This window comes from Globicephala melas, chromosome 4 (assembly GCF_963455315.2).
Source record: "Globicephala melas chromosome 4, mGloMel1.2, whole genome shotgun sequence".
NCBI classification, from domain to species: domain Eukaryota; kingdom Metazoa; phylum Chordata; class Mammalia; order Artiodactyla; family Delphinidae; genus Globicephala; species Globicephala melas.
The window spans coordinates 123385797-123412170 of NC_083317.1; the positions used below are offsets into that span (position 1 = coordinate 123385797).

At 48.1% G+C, this 26374-nt stretch overlaps 2 protein-coding genes and 1 pseudogene across 11 annotated transcripts in view; 2 read left to right on the top strand and 1 right to left on the bottom strand.

The window, feature by feature from the left end:
- Window positions 1-3893, top strand: part of TFDP2 (transcription factor Dp-2) — a 162899-nt gene extending 159006 nt beyond the window's left edge. For all 10 annotated transcript variants that reach the window (XM_060298528.2, XM_030873314.2, XM_030873315.2 and 7 more), the window contains 2 exons: window positions 1007-1112; window positions 1329-3893. In XM_060298528.2, coding sequence (XP_060154511.1) covers window positions 1007-1112; window positions 1329-1512 — 290 coding nt within the window. In that variant the 3' untranslated portion in view covers window positions 1513-3893. The remainder of the gene's footprint in view (window positions 1-1006; window positions 1113-1328) is intronic.
- Window positions 3894-14341: 10448 nt separating this feature from the next.
- Window positions 14342-14749, top strand: LOC132597209 (large ribosomal subunit protein eL32-like; annotated as a pseudogene).
- An 8229-nt stretch (window positions 14750-22978) lies between these two features.
- Window positions 22979-26374, bottom strand: part of ATP1B3 (ATPase Na+/K+ transporting subunit beta 3) — a 41523-nt gene continuing 38127 nt past the window's right edge. The window contains exons 6-7 of the mRNA XM_030873325.3: window positions 25883-25969; window positions 22979-23653 (exon numbers count right to left, since the gene is read on the bottom strand). Coding sequence (XP_030729185.1) covers window positions 23483-23653; window positions 25883-25969 — 258 coding nt within the window. The 3' untranslated portion in view covers window positions 22979-23482. The remainder of the gene's footprint in view (window positions 23654-25882; window positions 25970-26374) is intronic.

Sequence of the window (26374 nt, forward strand, 5' to 3'; positions counted from 1 at the left end):
TTCCTTTTTGCACAGTGATAATCAAAATAGTTTTATAAAGTATAATAAAAGCTTATTTGGCAAATTACACGTTCTCAGCATACACTTGGTCTTATCTCACAACGTAAGTCAAATAAGTTTCTTCTTTTAGGAATGCATTTCTGCTGTACCTACCACCTGTGTTGTAAACTCACCGTTGAAAGAGATGGTACTCCTTCGTGCGGTAACAGATCTCAGACGTTCCAGTCACTGCCTTCTCTGAGCTAGCGTTCTAGATGAGGAGACAAGCGTTTAAACAAGTCGAAGTACAATAAGAATTGGTCAAGGTCGTGATAGGAGAACTATGGTAAATGCATAGAAAATGAGATTGCAAGGACGTAGCCAAAATGTTTCATACAGACTAAAACAGCAACGCCTCTCTCGCCCTCATGAAAAACGCGACTGTGCGTGGCCTTTTAAAATAAGGTCTAGTTCAAGTTGTAAAGCAGAGGGTACCAGGAAGAAGACTAGGCCTCTGGTGCCTAATAGCACTGAGTTCACCAGGGGGCACGAAAGGACGGCGTGCTGGGGGCCTTGGGCAAAAATGTGTCTGTCCTTCTGGCCTAAGGCATTGCGACTTGACTTTGTCTGCACCCACTCGTGCTCAGCTTGTTAACGCCCCGGCCAGAGGCTTTTGTGCTGAGTTCGGCGGGTGTTCAGGAGTAGTACGGCTCTCACTGTACTGAGTGAGCTGCCCTCTCGAGGTCTTCTGTAAGAAGAAAGAATGAAGAGTCTGTGATTGGTTTAATTTGAATTCTTTCCTGCTGTAGTCTGCCTTCCTGTATTCCCCCCACCCACCCACCCACCCACCGCTCTTAAGTTCTATTTTCCAAGCTGAAGAAACCTGGGTTCTTCCCAGGGCAGGAGACTCGTCCGGCTGTCATTCAGAACAGGCCGATGGCCTTACTTGTCTGTGTTTTCTTCACGCCATAACAAAAGCAGCCACGGAACTTACAGAGCTGCCATCTGTTTTTGTTTTTCCCTGTAGATATCTCCACAGGACCGTCGTGGTTAAATCAGGGACTGCTTTTGAACTCTACCCAGTCAGTTTCAAACTTAGACCTGACCGCTGGTGCCACCTTGTCCCAATCAAGGTACGTATTTTTTCAGGGTGAGAAGGGCGAGCCGCGAAGCCCTGACCCTCCCTGGAGGGGGAGAGCCAGTGTGCTGCGCCGGCCGGCCGGGTCCCAGGCGGCTCCGGCAGGGCTGGCCTGCGGCTCCCCCCTTCCCCGGGTTCTTTTCCCTGTGTTCTCCAAAGCTTGAGACATCCACCACGTTAATGAGCCTGTGTGTTTTCAATTGTTTGCTAGTGCAAACCAAGGGTTGTGCTTGGATGCTGAAGTGGCCTTAGCAACGGGGCGGCTCCTGGCCGCAGACACTCACCGGTCCGGCAGTGCGGCCTCCCACTGCTCTGAGTCCCGAGGCGAGACCCCCTGTTCCCTCAACGACGAGGACGAGGACGAGGACGAGGAGGACTCCTCCTCCCCAGAATAAAGACAGGCGCAGACCCACGTTCTGCTCTTTGATGCTCATGTGTGTTTTTAGTGTGAGCTCTTGTGTTTGAAACGATTGCTTCGGTCTTTGCCTTTGTTTGCACTGTGTGTTCAGTGAAAACTAGGGAAACACAATAAGCAAATTACCTGAAGGCTGAGAGGATTGAGGTGAAAGTTAACGTAGTGTGAATGAAAACCCTGAACGACAGAGCAGTAGATCACATGGCAAACAAAGCACGTACTCGGAGGTGGCAGAGGGGATAGTCCCTGACTTGGCAGCACGAACGCAGCGCATTTATCTTCCGTGAGGCGGGGCGCCGTGGCCCCCAAACCCACGCAGCCCTCCTTATTGCCGAGGTGGCTCCATGAACAGTCCCCGACGGCCGTGTGCCCCACGCCCCGCTCCCTGCTCTGGGCTGCCTTTCACGAGGCGGAGCTGAACGCGAGAGGTTCCCGGTGGGAGGAGCTGTACAGCGAGGGATGGAGACCCTCGTGGCCCAAGGAGCACAGATTGAACCGCTGAACTAGTTGAAAGTCTAGTCGAGGTGCTTTACGCATCAGCTGCCTTAGACGGCTTCTAGAAAGGAGCGAACGCTAATTCTTGAGTACTTAAGTGACATTTAGAATAATTTATAGTCAAACTGAAATGATCACTATTAGCCAATGCATTGGTGCATAGAATTTTCTAGGGCTACTTCTGGAAGCCAAAATAGAATAGCATTTCCACGTGCATTAAATACTTTGCCAGCACTGCCTTTCGCCAGCAACCTAAATCTGGAGTTTTACAAGAGAAGAAAATTGTCTCTATCGTTTTAATCAGAGCTATGCATTTCATACCGCTTTTTCACCTAGAACAAAACAAAGGAACAAGTCCCTATGACCGAGTTGCTTGCTTACAAGTTCCCTGCCGTAATTGTATGATTTCACCCCGTGTGCAATTTGTGAAAATGAACTGTCATTACTTTTGTCTGAAAAGTATTTCCAGAATACGAACAGCAATGTTTTCCTGTCCATGTCACCTTTGGTACATTCTCATTCATCAAAATGACCATATTGGGTTGATTCCTGGGTCAAACGCATTTCAAACTCACCCGATATTCAGTGTTTCACAGAAACACCAAAAAACGTTGAGCACTCCAGGTGACTGGGTGTGCGGTAGATCAGGACATAGACTGTCAGGTCAGAGCCAAAGATGCCGCTAGGAACCGCGCACTGCTGGGTTCACTTCCCGCCCCTCTGAATATGAGTGTGGAGACACTGCCACCACAGCCAAACCCCGACCTAAGCGCACATTAGTTAAGGTCTTGGAAAGGAGCAAACGATAATGGAAGATTAACTCTAAATCTCTGACTTGAATCATTTGGATTTGCCCCGAGATTATGCATCCAGCGTCTGTGGGCTCAGCGCTGAGCTCAGCCCAAACCGGCTCTTCCCTAAGCCCCGCAGGGGAGCGCGGGAGCCGGTGCCCACAGTGAGCCGGCGGGGAAGGGCCTGGCTGACCCAAACAACCAGTACACAAGGATGTACAACTCTAAGTTCCTTTGAGACAAAACGCATTCCATCAGGAATAAGCCATAGCGCAGACTCAGAGTGCGGAGGGGCCGGAGAGGTGGAGGCAGGTGCAGGAGAGCCCCGTAGCAGCCTGAGTTCCGGGCCACCCTGAGGCCGGGGTGGGCGCGGGAGGGAGGGCCCGAGGGCCTCCAGGGCACGTTCTGCCTGGAAGGTGTCAGCTGCACCATCAGGGAAAAACCGGGTCTCCTTCAGGCTGCCTCTCCCTCTCCCGAGCCCAACTTTTCTTGCCCCTGGACTTGAAAGGGCCCCAGCGGGGACCTGGAGAGGCCCAGGGCCACAGCGGGCTTTTCAGACTTCAGAATACCATGCCGCAGGTCCCAGGGCCACACATCAGCGTTCATGACAGGTACACCAATCGTGAGCACTCCTCTACCAGGTAGCAGGCTCCTTGCCAGAGTTCGTGGGGCACCGATCCCCTCCCTCATCTGTTCTCTCTCTGCTGCTGATAAAATATGGGTTTAAAAGAAAAAGCAACCAAAGACTCCTCTTACCATTCGTTACTGGTGCCCCATCAGTGGCCTCCACAGCCAGCGAGCAGCGTGTGGTGTTTGTTTGGCAGGAAGTGGCCTCCGTTCCTCAGTGACACCCTTGGGTTACTGCTGAGGACGCCCAGCAGAGTCACACTGTGGTCACAGGTGTGCTGTCACGGGTGTAAGGCTTTACCTGAGCAGAAAGCTAGACTCAGATGTTTAGAAAGAGAAATTCTGTCATTCTTCTGCTTCTCCCCTAAACAGATTTATGTGGTTCTGAAGTTCATTACTCAGTCACAATTTCATATAGAAATCAAACAGAAAAAAAAAAAAAGGAAATTGTGGTTACAACATCCAGGCTTCTCTATAGGAGTAGCACTTGGGGTTATTTGCACACGCACATGTACACACACACGCGGACACCCCTCCCAGAGGGTGCTGGTTACACTCTGCTTGGGGGAAGTTCAAGAGTCCCCTTTTCCCTCAAGCGCCAGTGTATTCGGTAACCTTTCCGGTGCACGGTGTCGCCCAGTCAGTGAAGTCGTGATCCGTTTAGCACCCGCGCAGGTGGCACCAAGCCTGGCGTCTTTGGCCCTGATGTGGGAGGGTCCAGGCAGTGCCCACGGCGCCCAGGCAGCCGCCCACACTTCCTGCCCTTCCCCGCTGCGCGTCTGTCTGACCCGCTTCATTTTCTCCTGTGATGACAAGGTGATGGGAGCAGCTTCAGGAAGTGTTGGCATAAACTGTGCCTTATGATCACGGAGGACCTCGGGGAGGGGCCAGGAAAGGAGGTGCTGAGACGGTGATTCCTCACCTCTCAGCGCTGCCCGCCCCCCTGCAAAACTTTACAAATGACCCCTGTCTTCTAGAAATGGTGGGGAGAAAACTGTCTGCAGTTGGCTGCCACTTCACCAGGATAAAGAGGATAACTCTCTTCGTTAGCAGAATTTACAGTTGTCCCCATACTCTGCCCTACCTGAAAAATGATGCCGGGGCAGCCCCCAGGCACACATGAGCCCCTGCAGGTAATTCAAGCAGAGAGAATTCCACAAAGGCGTGGCTCACTTTAGCCGTGCAGACATCAGAAACTTGGCTGTTTGGTAAAACACAGCCCTTTCTGGGCTGCTCAGGTTGTAGAGACAGCAAAGTTTGGGTGTAACCTGGGCCCTGGGACCGTCAGAGCATAGTGGGCATGGGTGGGGCAGGGTTAGCAAAGGAAGGAAACTGCCTCAGCTCTTCCTACAAGAACCACACACAGGGGGGGAAGCCTGGTTAGCTTCCTGCGTGAGTCACTTCACGTGGCCTTTGATTCCTCACCAGGCCCCTCGCCTCGGGCACATCTGTGAGGTGGCCTTCAGGGCTGCACTGCCACAGTGGTCCCTGCAGGGTGGGGGCTGGACGGTGAATGGGAAGATTTAATCCTTCAGTAAGTGTTTGAGTGAATACAGGACAGAAGATGTTCAGGTTGATTCGTGCTGTGGAAAAAATGACAGGGTCATGGGGCAGTGGGGGAAAGGCTACTTTGGCTGGCGGTATCCGGGGAAGGCCCCCTGAGAAAGTGACTTCTGTTCTGAATCAGACAATTGAAAGACCTCCCTACCAGGCCACCCTACCCCATAACGTGCACTTGGGAATCTCTGCTAAATTCCAAAGGCCCCACTCTTCCAGCTTTCAGTGTACATTTTGGAGTCTGTCAGGGAATTTCTAAGATTAATAAAAGAAAACCAAACTTAGCTACCAGCAGTAGCCATAAACTAAGAGAACATTCTAACCCATGGAGGTCTCCTTGTTGGCTCTGTTACCTTCCAACTGAACCTACACAATAGGAAAGTGAGTAGAAATGGAGAACTTTTCTAGGTGTTTTCTTCTAGTTTTACAAGTTGTTAGATACATAAAGATCTACTTTTTATATTGGATGTATAAAAGAGAATCTTTTATCCTGCATATGGACTAGTTTTAGCAGAGCTGAAGACTACCTGAGGATCATTTTCCCAAATAGGTTCCCCACTTTCAGGCACCCGAAGCAGTGGTCCCCCAGCACTGACGATCACTCCCACATTTATCCAGACCCACGGGGTGTGCCAGGGCCCCTGCAGGACGCCGCTTGAGCGGCCCTCGGAAACGTGCCTCCCTGCCCTCTGATTCACAGTCATACAACGTTCAGTTCATTTGCTTAACTTCCATTCAAGCCGAAGACTATTACCCAAAAGGAAAATAGTGTCTGACGTTGACTTTACCGTTTTCTAAAAAGTTCAAGCTAATGCCCACGTAAATTACATTTCTCAGGAATTAGCCAAGATCTCTCTGGAAAGCTGTGCGTAGATAACCTTCGGGACCCCGTTTTCCCACCTACTTCTACACTCACACTGTGCTAAGGAAGAAAAGGTGAGGGCATAAACTCTGCCCCTCCAGTTCTGACCTGGGAGTCCCTGACAAGTACAGAAGTTTCAGTGGCCGCAGGTGTGCACTGACCACGCTCTTGTGACAGAAGAAAGTATATTCGCTTACTTCTGTGCATCTGTACTTTCAGATAAAATCCTGTATTCTTACAGGGCCTTCGCTTTACACGAAGGCCTGTGAATTCCATGCTGTCGTGACCCCTTGCTACTCCAGCAGATCGGACTTTGGTCCTCTGCCTGTAGCTGCCTTAGAAGCCAGCGTAGTGGACACGTGGGGGCAGGACTCGCCCCTTCTCCACCAAGGGCCTCAGAATAGGGTCAAACCCTCCCCACTCACTCAGGCATGTGAAACCGGCCGGGGGCGTGACCGGCCCGATGCCCCTCAGCCTGTCTGGCAGAGCCTGCCCTGCATCCCGAATCTCCCTCCTCCCGGGGCCCCACTGCCTCCTACAAACCCAGCCCTCACCCGGGTCCTCCCAGAGGGCTTCTGGGTTAGCATCAGCGCTCTGTCACACCAAGTGCTGAACAGCTGAGCAGCAGGAGTGGACTCCGCCCGTGGGTCCCGGCGAGAGGCTGTGGTGTCAGCCTCGGGCCTCTCGCGGCCCGGAAGACCCAGGCTTAGAAGAAACCCGTTCCTCCCTGGGCAGAGCCCTTCACGCACGTTGGAGGTCAACTGGCCCTTCTGTAGCAATGTTAGCTTTTTTCTGTCCGTGCCCGTCTCAACCAGGAGACATCCCCAGATCACGTTTGGGTTTTATAACCCGTCGCTTTGTTGCTGCAAACTCACCATGTTGTCACTTCCCATGCGCTGTTTTCAGCATGTCAGGCACTAATGGCAAATGGCCTGATGGTTCTGTGTGTTCACGACTGGGGTCAAAGATTTCTCGCAAACCCAAAGTCTCTGGGGACCGAGATTCTCTTCTGCTAAGAGACTTCTCTGAGCGTGTTGCAGTTCTGTTTTTCCCAGTAGGACCGTGGCGGCTTCAACCGTTCGGTGTCCCAAAAGGCGGACCCACCGGCCGCGCCAGGGCTCGGAGGCCCACAGTTCAGTACTGTGAGGTCTCGAGGCGGCTGCTGGCCATCACCACCCTGACTGTTAGACAAAAAAGAAAGGCCATGAGCCCAAATCCCCAGCTGGTTCACCTGTTCATTTGTAGATGTCGTACTCTGATCATGTGCTGATAGGTTTTATTTCCAGAAAATACAGTTCTGCTTTTTTCTGCATGAAGGAAACATCATGGTGCCACATGCTTTAAGCAGTTTAAACGAGAAATAAGGGGAAAATGCAAACACCACATCTGACCTGCCTAATGTAGACTTTATTAGATTGAAGTATCTAACCTGATTATTATTTTGTAGCATTCTCAAACTTTGTAAATAAATACCATTATTTTTATATGGAAATTTTATAGAAGAGCTATTTCTGTATACTTAATTATTCCTGGGTTTTCTGAAATTGCTTCCAGTAGGTCATGGACAAGTGCTAATCTGTGTTCCTGTAAAGGATGGTTCAAGGACCACCCACAGCAGAATTGATGGGGGGAGTTTTAAAATTTTGCCTCCCTAGGACCCACCCCAGACGCTCACTCAAAAGCTCTGGTGGCGGTGGGGGAGGGGGGGAGCCTGGGAAGCTGTATTTTTAATAAACTCTTGAGTGGGTATTTTTGTCCATTACAGTGTGTCTGTCCATCTTGAAAGATTAAAAGAAGGAAAGAAAGAATAAGCATTTGAAAAGAGTTTAAGTTGTGCTTGAGGAAAAAAATGTATCAGACTGTTCCATGATTTGAATGAGATGTACTATAGAAAAAATAAATAATTTAAAATAATTGTGGTCTCATTATTAGCAGGCTGATGGCGGTGGTGGTTAGTGAATACTGTGCAGTGCCCAGACCCCGGCCCCATCTGAGTCCCTCTCCCCAGGAATTGCCCTTAAAAGGGAGCTGCCTCACCCAAGGTAATATACCACACGCAGCCAGTGAGGGGTACAAGAGGCCCAGCCGCCTTGCCCCAGTTGGGGTATCTGAAGGGCCGTCTCCACGTCAGAGTGCCTCGGGGAATTGGCTGGTTCCTCTGACGACTGTGTCATGGCTCAGCTACCCTCTAGCCCACCCTGCCCCCCTCACTACTTACAGGTCACGACCCCAGAGCACTTCAATGCACATCCACCACCTGTCCCACCTAGGATGGAAATGTCAGACATTTAAAAGGTTTTCTGCATTGGAGACCTGTGACTTTACATCTTTATAAGATCACTTTAGAAGATAATCGCCTAAAGAATAATGTCTTTACAGTCTCAGAAACAACCGACTGTAATACAATTTTTTAGGGAGAATGCTCATCTTCCCTTTAACCAAACCGGCATCAGAGAGACGAGCTACAGTGATGAGTACAGAGTGAGGCCCCAGGAGCCACCGTGGCCCCCAGAACCTCCTGCTCAAGCAATCTCTGCCTGCCTTGGGAGAGGTGGGAGCCCTTGATAACGCTGTCTTATATGCAGTCTGAGCTGGGTGCGTGGTGGGCACGTGGACAGTCGGAAGGGTTTGGCGCAACTGGGGGATGGCAGGATGGGGCCACGTCTTAAAGAGACACTAGGAAATGGTGAAGGAAGCACTCACTTGAATGTTAATGTCCAGTGGGACTTCCCTGGGGGTCCAGTGGTTAGGACTCTGCGCTTCCACTGCAGGGGGCACAGGTTCGATCCCTGGTCGGGGAACTGAGATCCTGCAAGCCTTGCTGCATGGCGAAAAAAAAAAAAGAATGTTAATGTCCAGGAAGAAAGGCATCCTCCCTTAAAGACTCTCACTTGAGTTGAGCAGACCAAGTCAGTGATGGTGGTGTGGACTGTCCAGTGTTGAAGTGGGGAGCCAGTGCCCGCCCCCTTTCCCAGGGACTTCCTGGAGTGGTGAGCCCAAGCTGGTAGCAGCTCCTCCCTAGGGCTATTTGGCGAACGTGTCCAAGGACCCATGCGAGTAACACTGGATCACTTATTTGGCCATGAGGACATGCTTTGCTCTTGTGGCCGCATGGGGGATGTCGTGCGAGACTGCTGGGAGTGTCGTTGGTAGCTGTCAACACAACCAGTGGCCACGGGCTTGGCCGGGGAGATGTCCACAGAGCCCCAGCAGTTGTTTACGTCAATACCCAGTTCCTTGAGCTGGGTCTGCTGAGGCGACAAGGCATCAGCGAGAAGATGGCCTCAGCCAAGGGTCTTCCCCAGAAGCCAGAACTCATCTGACAATCGACTGTTGCCTTTTTCGGTTCCTACTCCCAGAGCTAGTTTTTCCCCATTCCATCGGACAGACGAACTGCTACAGTAGTTCCATCCTCCTTCCATTTCTGTGTCTTATTTATTTGAGCGCTGGCTCCTCTAACTGCTGCTTGCGCCTGAGAACACCTCGAAACTTCCCCCGTTTCTTGCCTGGGAAGAGGGCTCCGCGTGTTCATACCGTGAACCACTCCCAAATGCCCGGGAGCTCCCTGCTCACTGCCAGCTCAGCCTTCTTCCCGAGAGGCCTTTCCAGCTTCTTGCTGAAACTTGCTTTCAGGAAATCTAAGCGTATAAAATGCTCTGTAGTAAAGGCAGGCCTGTATCAGGGTGGGTGAAACCAATCCCACTGAATGCAAAGGACAATTTGTCATGACCCCTCTTTCACTTTCATGCAAATCACTTTGCCATTTCTGCCACTGGGGCACAGCTCCCATCGCCAACCACTTCCTTCTCGCTTGCTTGTCTCCTGCCTTACTCAAGGGCCTCGAGTACTATGATGCCTGTCATACTGAGGTCAGATTTGTTTTCATGCCCTAGCACTTGGCCATGGCCCCCAAAAGCCAGAATTTGATTAGAAATCCCCAAAAAAGTATGCCCTAAAGCCCCAAAATAATGGTCCTTAAAAAGGTACCATCTCCACAGGAATTATTTTCAGATTCTGCTAATAAATAGATTTGTTTTTGAACCTCCAGTGAACAAAGTCTTGTATTGCATCTTTAAAAAAAATATTTATTTTTGGCTGCATTGGGTCTTAATTGTGACACATGGGATCTTCGTTGAGGCACGTGGGCTTCTCTCGAGTTCTGGCATGCGGGCTCAGTAGTTGCAGTGCGTGGGCTCTCTAGTCGTGGCGTGCAGGCTACAGAGTGCATGGGCTCTGTAGTTGCGGCATGCAGGCTCTCTAATTGTGTCTTGCGTGCTCAGTAGTTGCAGTGCATGGGCTTAGTTGCCCCACAGCACGTGGAATCTTAGTTCCCTGACCAGGGATCGAACCCACGCCCCCTGCGTTGGAAGTGCGTATTCTTAACCATTGGACCACCAAGGAAGTCCCTTCTATTGCATCTTTAATCTGAATACAACAAGAAGTGCTCTCACAGAAGGTGTCCGTAGAACATCTAGGTGCGGTCTGCTTTGTGCGATGGGCCATTGGAGCAGTGCTGGGCTCTTCCACTCCTGCCCGTCCTGCGATCATCTAAAAGATGAACAGTTTCCTCAAGGTTTATCAAAATTCAGTTTATAAATCACTATTAACAGTTATAAGAATGATAGATTTTTTACTTTAAAAATACTTGTGGAAATTATTTTTTAAGAACAAAAACCAGGGATTTCCCTGGCGGTCCAGTGGTTAAGATTCCGCGCTTCCCCCGCAGGGGGCACAGCTTCGATACCTGGTTGGGGAACTAAGATCCCGTATGCCATACAGCGTGGCAAAAAAAAAACCAAAACCACAAACCAAAACGTGAGCCCAGTGGACACTCTTGAAAGTCAGACTAAAGGCATGTAAGGAGACAGACCATCAAACTGCAGTTCCTACTGGGGGCGGTTAGTGTCCCGCGGGCCTCGTCAGACAGGCAGGCGGGCCGGGGCAGGCCGTGGGACTGCCTGCTTCTTCCTAGGTGTTGGCTCCGACCCTGGCAGCACCGCAGAGAAGACAGGCAGCTTCAAAAGCCACAGGCTCTGGCTTCCTCACCTGCTCTCCTGGATGCAGACCTTTGGAGGAGGCGTCTGTCTTCAAAGACAGTGTTTGTTAACGGGCAACACCTTCTCCAGGGCTTCCAGAGCCAAATTCCTCAAAAGACATTTCTAAAACCTCTGGAATGAGGGTCGGTATCGGGGCAGCTGTTTCCTGCCTGTTGGGCCTCTGTGCCAGGAACCTGGCCTGTACGTGACTGGGCAGGTTAAGGACAGGCCTGGCCAAAGAAATACGCTTGCTGAGGGGAGAGAGTTTCCCCCGTGGCTTCCCCACCCTGAATCCCTTTTGAAAGTCTTCTCAGAGCCTGGAGGGCAAAAGCATGAGCAAGTTGCAGGGTTGGCTGGAGTTAGGCCGGGGAGGTAGGTGCTTGCTGGGGCCACTCCCAGTCATCACGATAAAGGACAGACACGGAGCAGATGGGGAAAAAAGTCCAGGAGAAACACCATGGGCAGAACAAACACAGAAATGAAAAACTGCGACGCCCACGTAGCATGAGCCATGGGGGCCATGCAGGCGCTGGAGGGCCTCGCCCGTCAGCCAGTAGCGGCTGGAAAGCAGCACAATCTCCTGTGAGGTGGCCGTGTGCTTTGCTTAAGTTTTCGTTTGTAAGACTCAACAAATACCAGCTGCTGCACTGGGAGTCCCTGATGGAGTTAAAGTCCTGCTGGGTATACGGTAATGGATTGACGAGACAAGTCGGTAACACAGTCTACTCATTTGATGAGCTGGCATTTGAGAAATTTTAGTTGACATTTTTTTTTTTTGCGGCATGTGGGCCTTTCACTGCTGCGGCCTCTCGCGTTGTGGAGCACAGGCTCCGGACGCGCAGGCTCAGCGGCCATGGCTCACGGGCCCAGCCGCTCCCCGGCGTGTGGGATCTTCCTGGACCGGGGCACGAACCCGCGTCCCCTGCATCGGCAGGCGGACTCTCAACCACTGCGCCACCAGGGAAGCCCAGTTGACGTTTATTTACATTTGCGTGTGTGTACACAAATTCCGTAATTCCTAGGCATCGTCTGATAACAAAATTCTAATTTTTCTGTAGGATTTTGTCATGTTCAATAAGCAGTATTAGAACACACTCTGCAGTTGACAGTCTGTTGACGTTCTTGGCAAATTTTTAAGTGAAGAGAGACAGTCAGGAAAGTAGGGAGTGTAGCCAGGCTCTGGCCAGATCATTCATGCTGAAGGTGAGAGTGCTCCTTGGTTATTCAGGCAAACCAAAGGGTCAACATAAAGAGTGTGTAGTTCACCTGTTCATTCGTTCATTCACTCGTTTGCACACCTTGACCTGTCTTCCTCCCTCTGATCACAGCGTGTGCGCACGTGGGGGTGGGCTGGCTGGGGCTGTTTGAGGGACCTCCGTGCAAGAGGAGGGAGGGAAGCCCCTGCAGCTCACAGGCTCCAGCATCACAAACCGGCACCCACCTCACTCGGGAATTCTCAGGCTTCACTGTCAGTGGGAGGGAACCCAGGGAAAATCTTTGTCTCTCAGAAATTAGAAGTTCTCCGAAAATAACCTACAATAGGAACTTGTTTCTTATACATGGACTTTCTTTCATCTTTGTAAATTCAGGGCCTGGCACAGTAACTGGTATGTAATGATAGGTTCTTAGTCTTTATTGAACGAGTGAATGAACGAACGAACGCATGAACAGGTGAACTACACACTCTTCATGCTGACCCTTTGGTTCGCCCAAATGACCAGATAGCACTCTCACCTTCAGCATGAATGATCTGGCCAAAGCCTGGCTAACCTGGAAGGACTGACCTCTTAACCTGGCTAACCTGGAAAGACTTGACCTCTTAACCACCCTATATTCTGCTGGATTGAGTCAAGAGAGGACAAGACGGTGAAAAGAGACATTTGCCTGGCTTCGGAAGTAACTGGGTGATAGGAGCAAATAAGCTGAAGCAAGGAGAAAAACTCTGCCTCTTGGGGAGAAGGTCGGGGGTAGCAGGCCTCACTATCACCCGCCTCTGGGTCCTACCTGACAAATCCTTTCTAGCGACTCGCCCACAGGCCCGACTGTGCTTTTCCAACCAGCCCAGGCCCCTGTGTACTATACGCTTCTCTCCCTACCAGGACGTTAGTAGTTTATTTTCTATGAGCCAGTGAGAGACCATGGAAAGATGAGGGCTCCACTCTGATAAGTCTCAAGCCAATATGGTTTGTGTTTCCAATACAGAAACAGCTGCTTCATGCCCCCCCCCCGCCCGCCGCCAGTCCAGTATCAGCTAGTTCTGTCTTTCCACTGCTGCCATTAACACACTTGTTCTAACCAGCAGCCACTGGATTTTTCCATACTTGAGTGTGGGCAGCTGTTAACAAGAGAACACTTGCCCAGAGAAGCCAGCAAGCATGGGAAGGAATGAGCTTGTTACACAGTCAAAAACAGATGACTAGGAACTACATGAAGTCTGTAGCACTTCCAGCTGCTTTCCATGTGAATTTATCAGTAACAACTCCACAGGAGAAGCCTGAGTGGGAGAGAAGGTGAGGGACTGTCCTAAGGTCATGAAGAGACCAAATCACTTGCAAAAGAGAGTTCCAGCCAGAGAGCTTACCTCACCCAATCTTTGTATCCAGGGAGGGAAAAGCCTTAAATGCTGGAGGGGCCGACACAAGGCTCCCCACAAGTCCTCTCCTCAGAAGTCCATTTTAAAAGGCCTCCTGGGACTTCCCTCGTGGCGCAGTGGTTAGGAATCTGCCTGCCAACGCAGGGGACACGGGTTCGAGCCCTGGACCGGGAACAGCCCACATGCCGTGGAGCGACTAAGCCCGTGCGCCACAATTACTGAGCCCGCGTGCCACAACTACTGAGCCCATGTGCCACAACTACTGAAGCCCGCGCACCTAGAGCCCGTGCCCTGCCGCAAGAGAAGCCACCGCAATGAGAAGCCCACGCACTGCAACACCCACGCACCACAACCAAGAGTAGCCCCCGCTCACTGCAACTAGGGAAAGCCCGTGTGCAGCAACGAAGACCCAACGCAGCCAAAAATAAAATAAATTTATAAAAAAATAAATTAAAAAAAATAAATCGAAAGGCTTCCTGGGCCAGGCACAGAGCTGTTTTCTTAGTCTCTGCACCCATAGGTGTATCACAGGCCAGGGATGCACCTCTCTTGGGGCAAAACTCTTCTAGTCATTTGTAGGTTGAATTAGCGACTAGTCTTTGATGGGGCAAGATTCTTTTCTACTACCCCAGGGAACTGCCGCCAACCCCTAGCAAGTCTCCCAAGCTGAACGGTGGGCACTAGCTCCAGATGCCCACAGTGGTCAGAGTGCAGGGATGCGCCTGGACCAGGGAGACTCTGAGGGAAGACAGAAATCCTTTGTTCCTAAATAATGAATCTTCTTTAACAGTAATAGCTCTCTTCTTCGGCGCTGCCTACAGAGCGGGCAGCATCTCCTACCCGGGATCATGGCTACCCTCAGACCACTCGTGAAGCCCAAGATGGTCAAAACCTGATGAACCAAGAAGTTCATCCGGCACCAGTCAGACTGATATGTCAGAATGAAGCGGAACTGGTGGAAGCCCAGAGGCATTGACAACAGGGTGCGCAGGAGATTCAAGGGCCAAAGGTTGATGCCCAACATCAGTTACGGAAGCAACAAGGAAACAAAGCACATGCTGCCAGTGGCTTCCGGAAGTTCCTGGTCCACAGTGTCAAGGAGCTTGAAGTGCTGCTGACGTGCAACAAATCTTTCTGTGCTGAGACTGCTCACAACCTCTCCTCCGAGAACTGCGAAGCCGTTTTGGAGAGAGCAGCCCAGCTGGCCACCAGTCACCAATCCCAACGCCAGGCTGCACAGTGAAGAAAATGAATAGACAGCTCGTGTGCACATTGTGTTTGTGTTAATAAAACCATGAAACTTGGCCCCCCCCCCAAAAAAAAGGCACACCAGTAGTAAAAAGCAGCTAAGGCATCTAGCGCTAATTGCCAGGCACTCTTCTAAGCACTCGCCCTACTTTACAGACAAAACTAAGGAAACAGAGAGGTTACTGTCCGAGGTCACACAGCTCTGAGCAGGGGGCAGAGCGAGGACTGAAAGCGAGCCCAGGCTGTGCTCTTAAGGACAAATTAGAGCTGCCCCTAGTCCCTCCAAGGCAGTCTTTTCAATTCTGGTAAGTGTATTGTCTTAAGTTTTATACAAAGAAATCCAGGTCAAACAGGCTGTCACCTGACCCAGAGTTAGTTGGGGGCGGGGTGAGGGTGGTCAGTTCTCTGGGTTTTGAGGGGAACGAGAGTCTGGTGTTGAGATCTGTGCAGTTAGTTGGGACAGTGGCCCAGGAAAGAATGACTAAGGCCGAGAGCAAAGCCCCTCTCTCTCCTGTGCCAGCCTCTCCCAGGGAGGGAAGTGTCTTTTGGAAGTGGGGTCCCCAGAAGGCGGTGTCTGAAGGTGGCATGGCTTTGCCCACAAGTCTCCTATGTTTGCCTCCCTGCCCACCTCTTGACCCTGTGAGTTTCTCAGGCAAGCTCTCCCCAAATGGTGGCCAGATGGTCCCCAGCAGCTGCTGGATTCCTCACTGCCCTCCAGCTCTCTAGCCCAGAGGTCAGCGCTTCTCCTGACCAGTGTCTTGGGGTTTACTCTTCTTGGACCAGCCTGGGCCACATGCCACCCCGACAACAACCAGTGTGGCTGCAAAGAGCATGCAGATGAGCTCGGCCCGGGCAACCCCTTGCCCTTGGAAACAGGTCGGTGTGGCAGCCCTGCCTGGACTGCATGGCCTGAGGTGGGGAACATCAAGGCGCTGTGATGGGCCTGGCAGAGACGGGTCAGGGCAGGAAGAGACACGGACACCCGCATTTACCCAGAGCAGCCTTGCTGGAGGAGACCCTCTTAAAAGTGAAAGCATTTGCATTCTACAGCAACACTGTTTTATGTGCTGCTGTGAAGTTAAACACAGTGGGGGTGGTCTGGGCACTTACAAAAACAGCCATGCTTTTCAATAGTGCATTGAAATAGTGCATTCATGGGATGGCAGGTCTGGAGCAAAGACCTGGATTTCCACTGCGGCTCCACTAAAAGTAAGTCCCTGGGCTGGACTTGTTTCCATCCTCACAGAAGGGGAGCCTCACCTCCACCCTCCATGCCTCACAGGCATCTCAGGAGAAATATGAATGTGAAAGTGCTTAGCGCTGTTGCAGGAATGTTCAATCCTGAGCAAAATCCCTCAGGAACTGGGGCAAAGTGAGTATGGCCAGAAGTCAGTACGACAGACGACAAGTGCAGGGGCCTCTGGGGCCTTGGAGGACGGGGTGTCACAGGCAGCGCCGGGTGGGAGGGGAGACCAGAGGGCCACAGAGGGCAGGCTCCTGGGCTCGGGGGACTGACAATCACAGCTGAGAAAACACATACTTCACAGACTTGATACTTCTGCATCAGGAAACGGCACGAATGATCAGGTCTAAATAGAACAGAGAAGCACTGACCAGCAGAGAGGCCTGCGAGCACAGCGGGCGGGCGTGGAGCCGCACATCCCCGGGGCAGGACAGCTGTGGACAGAGGCATATTCCCAGCAGGCAGGGGACAGTCGGGCCGGCAAGAGATTGAGTGCTACCTCAGGGGACCACCCATTTCAGAGGCCCTGTAATTAGGAGACACACAAAAGATGGCGACATAGTACATGGAGAGAGCTGAAAAGGGTGAAAAGACCCGACTGCTACTATGTATAAAATAGATAACCAACAAGGACCTACTGTATAGCAAAGGGAACTATACTCAGTATTTTGTAATAATCTATACAGGAAAAGAATCTGAAAAAGGATATATATATATCTTGTGCTGTATACTGAAACTTACATGATATTGTAAATCAACTATACTTCAATAAAAACAAAAGGCTTTGAAAAAAAATAAAAACAAATAAAAGACCCAACTGGGCGTGTCTGCACTCGGTCTCCGCAACAGTTCAGAGAACAGGCTGTGCTTACCTGCCCAGGCCAACCCTAATCAGAAGGCTCTTCATGGAAAAGACATCCAAGAAACCCATTCAGACTGTAAGGAGGAAATGCACCAGTGGCTGCTGTTCGCATCTGCAGTTTCAACACGGAAGGTAACCACTAGTTGGGGTTCCTCTTGTAAAGCTGCCACAGAGGTCTGGGGCTCCCCGAATCTGGCTGATGCTTGGGGTCTGCTAGGGAAGCACCTTCCTTAGGAGGCCTCGTTAACAAACTTCCTTGGATGGATTTGGGGACAGTCTGTCTTTAAAACAGCTGCTTCTGAGGGATCCAGATGATAGTCAAATTACTACAGGAGATTTTCAAGGAGCCCTTGTGCTACTTTTAAACCCTAATGTGTGTTTCTTGTATTTACTTGCTACGCACATATAAACGTCACACTATTCTTTTCCAACTAATACGGATTTTAAATTCTGCTCGCTACACCAGATAAACTTCTTGTCCATTGGAGTTATTTAAGGATCTGATAGAATCTTCTACAATCCTTTCTCTCAGAGCATTTATAAAATGCAAATATCAAATTTAAAAAAAAGGGGGGGGGAATCCCCTGGCGGTCCAGGTTAAGACTCCACATTTTCACTGCTGAGGGCGCGGGTTCGATCCCTGGTTGGGGAACTAAGACCTCACAAGACGCGCGGCTCAGCCATAATAATAAAAAATAAAATGAAAGGCAAGTATCCTGAAGACTGTGTCTGCAGGTGTGATTATTGCCATCCTTCTGGGTGGCTCCAGACTTAAAGCCATTTAAAGCCAGTTCCAACATGTCTCCTCAGAAGAGGCTCCCCAGACCTGCTGAGCGCTGGCTGAGGGCTGTGGACTGAAGGTGTGAGCAACGTGTGGACCAGCCTACTCTGGCCAGAGGCCATCACCTCCTGGAAGGGCAGCGAAGACAGTCACCACACACACAGCCTACCAGCAGCAGTTTCAGCCTTGCTGTAGTTGCTGGGCTGTTAAGTTCCACGAGGGCAGGGATCTTGTTTTCATCCCCAGTGTATGCCAGGCTCCTAGCCTGGCACACACAGGGGGATCAATTAAAAAAGAAATTTTTTTTTAAATGAATGAGTCCATTCCTTCTCACTAAGCGATAGCAACTTTGCAGAGTTTTCTTTGTTGATGAGGTGGGTTCCCTTCATCTCCAAGCTGGTGGCCCCCAGAAGCTGACCTTCTGTTCAGCTGGGACAAAAGGTGATGCTGGCGAGGACATTGTTAAAGGTCAGGCTGGGACCACGCTGTCCTCAGGAAGCTGGAACCATGGCTGCAGGCTCTTGTCCTCGCCCAGGGCCTCAGAAAAGCAGCACAGGACATGGAAATGCCCCATCTGCAGCCAGGTCCTGCCTGCTGTGCAGGCCACGGATCCCAGACGTGAGGCTCACGATCCAGAAGCCAGGGGCTCACGACACAGGGCACCCCTCCCCCTCGACCTCTGTGAAGACTAGTTCACAGCGGAGCAATACGTATCCTAGGCCTTTCTTCTCTCCGTTCTCATTTCCTCCCTCCTCTGCCCTGGCTCTGAATCCCAGGTGCTGCACTGACCAGGATGGTGCACGACAGCCTCGTGGGCAAAGGTGATCCTCAGAGGAGCAGCACACAGGAGCTCGTCAGGAAGGCAGACTCTCAGGCCCCACCCTAGACGTGGCTGTATCAGAAAATGCATTTTAAACAGGGTTCCTTGAATGAATCCCATGCACCCGAGACTTGAGAAGGACTGGGTTGGAGCATACGATCTTCATGGAGAAAACGACCACCTTAGCTTTCTATCTGCTGCTGAAACAAATGACCACAAATGTAGTGGCTTCAGATGATACTCATTGATTCTCTCCATGGTTGTGGTCAGCCGTCTTGGTGGGCTGGGCTGGGCTCTCCTCCGGAGGCTCAGGGAAGACTGGGCTTCCAGAATTCAGTTGCTTCTCCTGTTTCCACACGGCCCCCTTCATTATCAGAAGAGCAACTGTGTGTCTTCTCACGCTTCGGACCCGACTTCTGCTTCAGGCTCCCATGATTACACTGAGCGCTCTGGATGATCCAGGATATTCTCCCCATTTTAAGGTCAACTGACTAGTAACCTTAATTTCATCTGCCAAGTCCCTATTGCCACGGGATGCAACATAAGCACAGGTGTGACACCAGAAGGCAGAGGTCATGGGGGCCCCAATTCTGCTTACCACAGTGATTTCATCAGCAGTAGGTCCAAACCCGGATGAATGGTCTCAGAAGGGCACCCCAAGCGCTCTGAATGCTCGGTCATCTCTGTTGGCGTCTCTCCCTGCCACACCTCATTTGGTTCTTCCTGCCTGACCCTTAGTTTCACTCCAGTTACCACTGCCCGCCCCCTACCCTGCCATACAGTCTCAACACATCTCAACTCCCTCCCACCCAAGAGAGCTCTTATCTGAGGGTGCACATAATTCTGCAGGAAGTCCATCCTTTCCACGCCATCTCAGCTCTTCTCAGCCACCCAGAGGGAAGACCACAAGGAACAAGGCTAATGCCAAAACAAGATGGCGCCCACGCCTGCCACTTCATGTCACCCCTCGCTCTCCCTCGGCTCTGGCATTAGAGACCTGGGGCTCTGACCTGCAGAACAGAAGGGGCGCTGGACACGTGAGTGTCAGCAGCAGCGTCTCTGGGAGCTCAGCACCACCCCAAGGTCACCTGAGCCAGCAGCCCTGCATACTCTCCAATTCCAGACAGACTCATACTTGAGTGGATAGAGTGGTCCTGTCTTCAAGCAAATCCAGAACTAGCGCTAGCCTGTCACTAGCTGGTTGGTCACCAGTCAAATCCAGTTTATTCTCATGAAGGCCCTTCTGAGTTATCCCAAGGCCGCACAAATAATCTGGAAAGAGAGAGTCAGGAGACATTCTCCGCTTTGGTTTTCATACTTAAATATCAGCCCTTCCCAGTGTTGACTCCCTAGTGAATTCTGTTTCTAAAAAGCAAGCCCATCCTCAATGGACAAATCCTGCCATCCGTGACAAGGGCTAAAGGCTGTTCCATGCTCCTGAGAGCAAATCCAGAAACCATTCCCGAAAAGTTCTGAAGGACTTATTTGAAGGACAAGTCACTGGAATGTGAGGAAACTGGTTTGTTCAAAAAGCAGACACACTGATCTCTGTGTGACCTCCAGTATGAAGGAAGCCCTCCTGGGAACAGATTCTCCCTCCCTGGAGTACCAGTCAGCCGCAGGCCGGTCTCGGGGAGGCGCACACGAAGACGCACAGCTCAAAACACAGCTCCTTCTGTGCGGGAACCAATGGAGCTAAAAAACTCCGAAACCAATGTAGCAAATTCTGTTGAGCCTTCTTTAAACTCCAACTTGACAAATTTATTAAAGCAAGAAAAGCCAAGGGAAATTAAAAATCCCACGTGGATGACAGTTTCAAATTCACCCATTTGTGACCCCCGCCCTCATACAAACCTGCTGCACAAGGCCACAGGCAGCCAGGAAGGACTTTCAACTCCTTCTCTACCACACCCCTCCCAGTGATAAACAACCCGCCAACGCAGCAGCAACACTGTACTTACCGTTTCCAGTTACCAGGAAGGAAACACTCCCGAAAAATCTGCAACCTCGAAAGGAGGGGGAGCCTTTGGAAACTCACATTTATAAACATCTACTGCATGTTGGCGTGGCATATATATTCTCTCATTTAATCCTCACAGCCCTGAAGGGTGGCAACACCCTCATTGTACAGTTAAAATGAGAACCGCAGCTCAGAAGGGTAAGTACCCTGCCTGAGATTTCCAATCAATCAAATGCAAATCAGGATTTAATGCCAATTTTCCCTCCCTCTCCTTCCACAATGAATGATCGGGGATTTCATGTGAATTTCTCTCTTCCAACAGACTCTACACAGAATCTGGGAAGTCCTCCTCACAGCTGTACCTTCAGTGATAGGCAGTCCTACTGGATTTCGTGAAGAGCACAGACCAGCCTTTCTTATCTCACTGCTGCACGTGGCGGGGAAGCTACCACTAAGAAAGGACAACGGGGCTTAAGTTATAGGACGAACTACACACGTTCGAGGTAGGGAGAGTTCATCTTGTACAGAAAACCCTACTAAGACACTATAATACAGTCTAAGGCTGAGTCTGTATGTCCAAATTGGGATTGAACTATACTGTAATTTGTTCCCTCCCACCCACGAAAGTGATCAAAGGGAAATAGAGTTCATTTGTATAAAAAAATTCCAAGTATAAAACAGCTTGGAGATCTACGGAAACTGACACATAATTTTCTTTGCGCTAGATATGTAACATACCTGTTGAATTTTAAGTATCAGCTAAAGTCAACTGACAGTTGAATCTTCTCCATCCAGTAATCAAACTAGTGCCAGACTCAACCGCTTGAGGATGCAAAGCTGATTGTCTTTAGTCCTTTGTCCCCTTGCTATTCAAACTGTGGTCTGTGAATAGCAGGCTAGGCATCACTTAGGAGGCTGCTGAGTGTACAGAATCTCTCCTATGGAATCAGAATCTGCCTGTTAACAAGATGCCCAGTGAAGCTCTGAGGAAAACCTGAAATGTAGCAGAAATGCAGACTCAAAGCACGTCCAGGGCTCCCTTCATTCCTAGTCACCCTTTGCATACAGACCCAGCCCCTTCCCATAATGACTGTCTCGGGGGACCTTTGGAATATCCCAGGCCCCCCACCTCCCTCACATGTACCTGCCATCATCTCAGAGCCTGTTCCCTCCTAGTTTAAGATCTTCAAGAGACCACGTCTCTTCATCTCTTTATCCTCAGAGTCTGGCAACTCATTACCTGGCCCACAGCAGGCTTGGGATAAAGTTGCTAAACTCCCCTAATTTCAACACAAAAGAGAGCCAGGAAGAGTTGGGTAGGTCAACTAAGGTCACAGGCAGTCAGGGGCCAAGCCACGACCAACCTTCTGAACCAAGGAGGCACAAATGGGACTCATGTCTATGTCCCTTTTTTCTTTCTTTCCAAAACCCACTCACCCATTTTGGAGATCTCAATTCTTGTCACATGTTCTGAGAACTACTTTGCTTCTGCCTAAGCTCATTAAAACAAAAATTCCACCCACACTATACTTCAAAAGATACAAAATTAATTGAATACTTAATTTAATGATATGGATTTCACATGAACCGAAGTTGACAGCTGCTGAGGACCTGTTCACACGTGGCCAACTAAAATGGTGTCCTGGCTGCAGCCCATGACACTGCTCTGCCATCACAGCATCTTTTCTCCTTGTTTTATACTCTTAAGAGACAGGGTAGGTTTGCTTTGTTAACAACTCCAAGAACCATTTTCTTCAGTTGCAAAGGAGGCTTCTAAAATGAAAATCTGTTATCACTAAGATCTTAGTGACCGAGCAAACCTCCCAATGGGGCTGAGTGACAACTACCCAAGCGTTCAGGCTGCTCCTGGGCCACCAAGGCCCATCTGGCCAGTCAAGGCCACCCAGAGCACTCATGTTTCCTCCAGACAGCCATTCCGGAGCCAGCTGGGTTGGGTCCCACTCGTCCTGGCTTGCACCAACACAAAGAAAACCTCAAGAATATTAGCCCTGCCTTTTTTTGAGGAGAAAAGTAACAATTTTTAAAAATGGGCTTTAAAAACACCACAGATCATGTGGGGAGCACACCTTTCTCAACAGAGGAGAAGGTAGCTCACATTATGACAAAGACTCATACCAAACACCTCAGACTGAAGGAGGAAATATTTCATGACACTAATCAGACAATGCTGAAATAAAACTGTTTGGTTGGAAGCTTTGAATAAGTTCCAAGTTTTTATATTTCACAATTTGTAGAGTCCACAGTCTGCTAAATAAAAGCAGTAGTAAGATTTCACAAACTATTATACAATTTAAATATTATGAATTTAACTCCATAAAAATTTAGGTGCACATATTCTTACTGGCTAACCTAAAAATGCAGTTTTTATCTATGGTCTAAAATACTTTAATCTTAATACTTTAAAAGATTTAGTTCCAGCACTGAAAATAATCCCATCACTCTTTTTGTTTGTTTTTACATGTTTTACAACAAAAAGGTTGTGCTCCTAGTCAAAAAGATCCACAGACTAATTCAGCATGTAAAAAATAATTTTACAAAACATCCAAGACAACCTTTCAAATCCACTTTTATTTTCCTTTTTCCTGCTCACATACAGAACTTCTCCACACACTGCATTTCTTGCAGCTATAAAGTCATTTGACGTTGGTCAGGTACCATTTTATGCCCTAAAACTTTGCTGATATCAAAATATGACAGTTAACCAGTGTTAAATCTATAAAATATTTACATAGCACAGCACATTAAGCTTTAGACACTTGGCAATTAAACCACATAAAAATTGGACAAACCCCCATCCTACATGTTCAGAATCAGCTGTTCACAGTCCCTATCTGGTGACTGTACATCGTTCAAAAGGCAGCAGAGGCAACAGGCAGTTACTTTGAAGGATACCGAACACTATGGTGTGGAAGCACATTATGATGCTACCCCAGTGTCATGTACCCCTCCACCTTTCTCCAAGGCGGTCTCATAATTCTGGAATGGCAGGTCCAGCTGATACAAAATGAAGACAGACAACACAACGTTTACTCTGTGGAGATATCTTAACTGCTACTATGGACGCATGGTGATTTTGAATACAACTCGTCCTAAAAACTTGTCACGATCATCCTGGTTTTTTAGGTTGGGTGATCCATCAATCTTGCACTCAACTGTGACTTCGTTTATGTCATTTCTATTATCAAAGGTGAGCTGGACGGCAACTAATGGCTGTAGATAGCTCCCCTGGCAAATAAAGGAAAATACATTAATTCAAATTCTGCAATAACTTTACACTTTATCAGGAGTTTGTTTATTCTGTAAAATTAAAAAAGCAAGATTTTAATTTAATAATTAGGTCTATTATTTTTTTAATCCTCTACCTTTTTTTCCCCTTAGCTGGATATTCATTTATTTTCACTTTAATTTTTATTGATAAAAGTGTTTATGACTATGAATTTTCCTCTAAGCACTGCTTTAAGTGTATTCCATAGGTTGTGATTATGTTGTGCTTCATTGTTTTTTAGATATTCTATAATCTTGGTTTGAGTTTCCCCCTTTCCCCAAGAGTTGATTAGAGAGTTCCCACCTCCTCCCTCTTTTGGAAGGGCCCTTTTATTTCAATAATTTCTAGTTTTCCTGCATTGTGATCAGAAAGTATTGTAATATATTTCTATTTTATGAAACTTGAGCATGCATTTTTTATGATAAAGTTTTGTGACTGTTCTGGGTGTCTGAGAAGGATATGTATTGTATCTATCTACATATTAGTATGTTTGATAAACATGCAGAAGATCTACCTCACTGATTATGTTACTTAGGTTTCTAACATCCTTACTTATGGTTGCTGTGTGACTTGGTACAAAAATATACTCAAAATTGTTTTGCCATCACTGTGGTTTCTAAATACAATTCTTCACTAAAAGGAACTAGGGGCTGATTCCAGGGCTGAGGCAGGGAAAGTACAAGAAGAACCTGGAACATCTTGTGGTACCAGAAAGTAAGGAAGTGCTATAGGAATCAAGGGAGCATGTCTAAAGGACACAGGAGCCAGAGCCAGCCTGAAGGTCTCCCACCAGCCAAATCTGGGACAACATTAGCACCAAAATAAATGATTATAACATATAACCCCTGAATTAAATAAGAATCCGTGAGAATATACTGATATAAATAAATAAACAGTGGAGAAGGAAAAGCTCTTCCTTACAGTGGAATGCCAACTAGTAAATGGAAAAAGAAAAGATGAAATTAGAAAAAACATTTGAGAACAATTCTATTAGTAACTGATTGTGGAAAGAATTGACAGATGCTAAAGTTATAGGAGAAATAATTTTATAAATTCTCCAAGTATTCTCCCCACATGATACTTACAAAGAAAAAAAAAAGTATAACTTTACATTAGGGAAACCTGGCTGACACCACCCTAACAAGGTTAACATCACCATTAATGGGACTCAACACCACGTCCCTCCTGATATGCTATTCTGAAAAGGACATAACATTTCTTCTGAGGCATTCCTGCCAAAAACGTACAACCTACATTTAATCATGAAAAACATCAGATAAACTCAAACTGAGGAACGTAAACCAACAAAGTAAGCCAAAAAAGGCCTGTACTCATTTCTGAAGAGCTCAAGGGCATGAAACAGACAGATGGAGGAACTGTTCCAGGTTATAGGTGAATAACCGTGTAACATCCTAGACCAGGAAAAAAATTTTTTCTTTTTTGCAATAAAGGACATTATTGGAACAACTGGTGACATTTCAACAAGATCTGTAGATTAGATAATAGTACAGTATCAATGCTAATGGTTATATATGATAATGTCCTTATTTTTAGGAAATTTAATGTAAAGAGCATTTAGTGTAAAGAGGCACCATGTTTATCACTGAGTGCCAATGATGGTTCAGGGGGAAAAATTATATATATATATTTCACATACATATATATACATATACATACATATATGTGTGTGTATATATATATATATGGAGACTAATAAGACAAATGGGAGATCTGTGTAAAGGGTCTATAGGAACCCTTTGTACTATTCTAGCCACTTTATGTTTAAAATCATTTCAAAATAAAAAGTTTACTAGTATACATACAAAATGCTATTTATATACATATACTTAAAGAAAAACTATGGAAGAAATTACGCTACAATAATAGTTATCTCTGGATAATGACTTCTTTACTACTTCTGTATATTCTTTAAATAAGCACACCCTAAGAAATGAAAGAGGAAACTGTATTTTGAAACTAATCATCCTTTAACTTAGCTGCTTCGGTTTTGTGTTTGTAGTTAAGATCTGGAGTCTCCATTTGCCATCACCATTTGTATTTAAAAACCAGAATAGATGATGCACACGTTACATACGGCATACGTCTACCTAATCCAGACAACTGGCATTTTAATACAGATTACCAATTTTCCAAGAGTCACTACCACTTAAGAACTTCTAAATACTTACATGCAGTTTTTTCCCATAATATGGAAAATATTTTAAATCTATCATTCCATTGGAAGGATAAGTTGATAGCAATGCTGTATTTTCACCCTAAAGTTGAAAACAAAACAAACCCTTTTTAGGTCACAAAAAATAGCTTTTAAAAATGTATTTTTATTAAAGCAGTATCAGTTACGGACAGTATGAAGAAACTACAATGCTGCGCCAACTGCATTCACCACAAGTGTATTTTTGAAAAGAGACTTACTCATGTTGATTTAAACCGTTTGACACAAACTATCCTGATTTCCTAATATATCTTATATACTTTTCCATGACAGTCCCTTTAACTTACAGCCAGATCTACTCATGCAATGTCTGTAAAATCTTATCTGCCTTCCAACTACCAAATGCCAGTTCTCCAGCCACTGACAGCAGGAATGCACAAGTAGGTCTGGGACCAATGAATTCTAAAATGAATAAAATATTGTGCTTCCAGACTGGAAAGCAATAGCT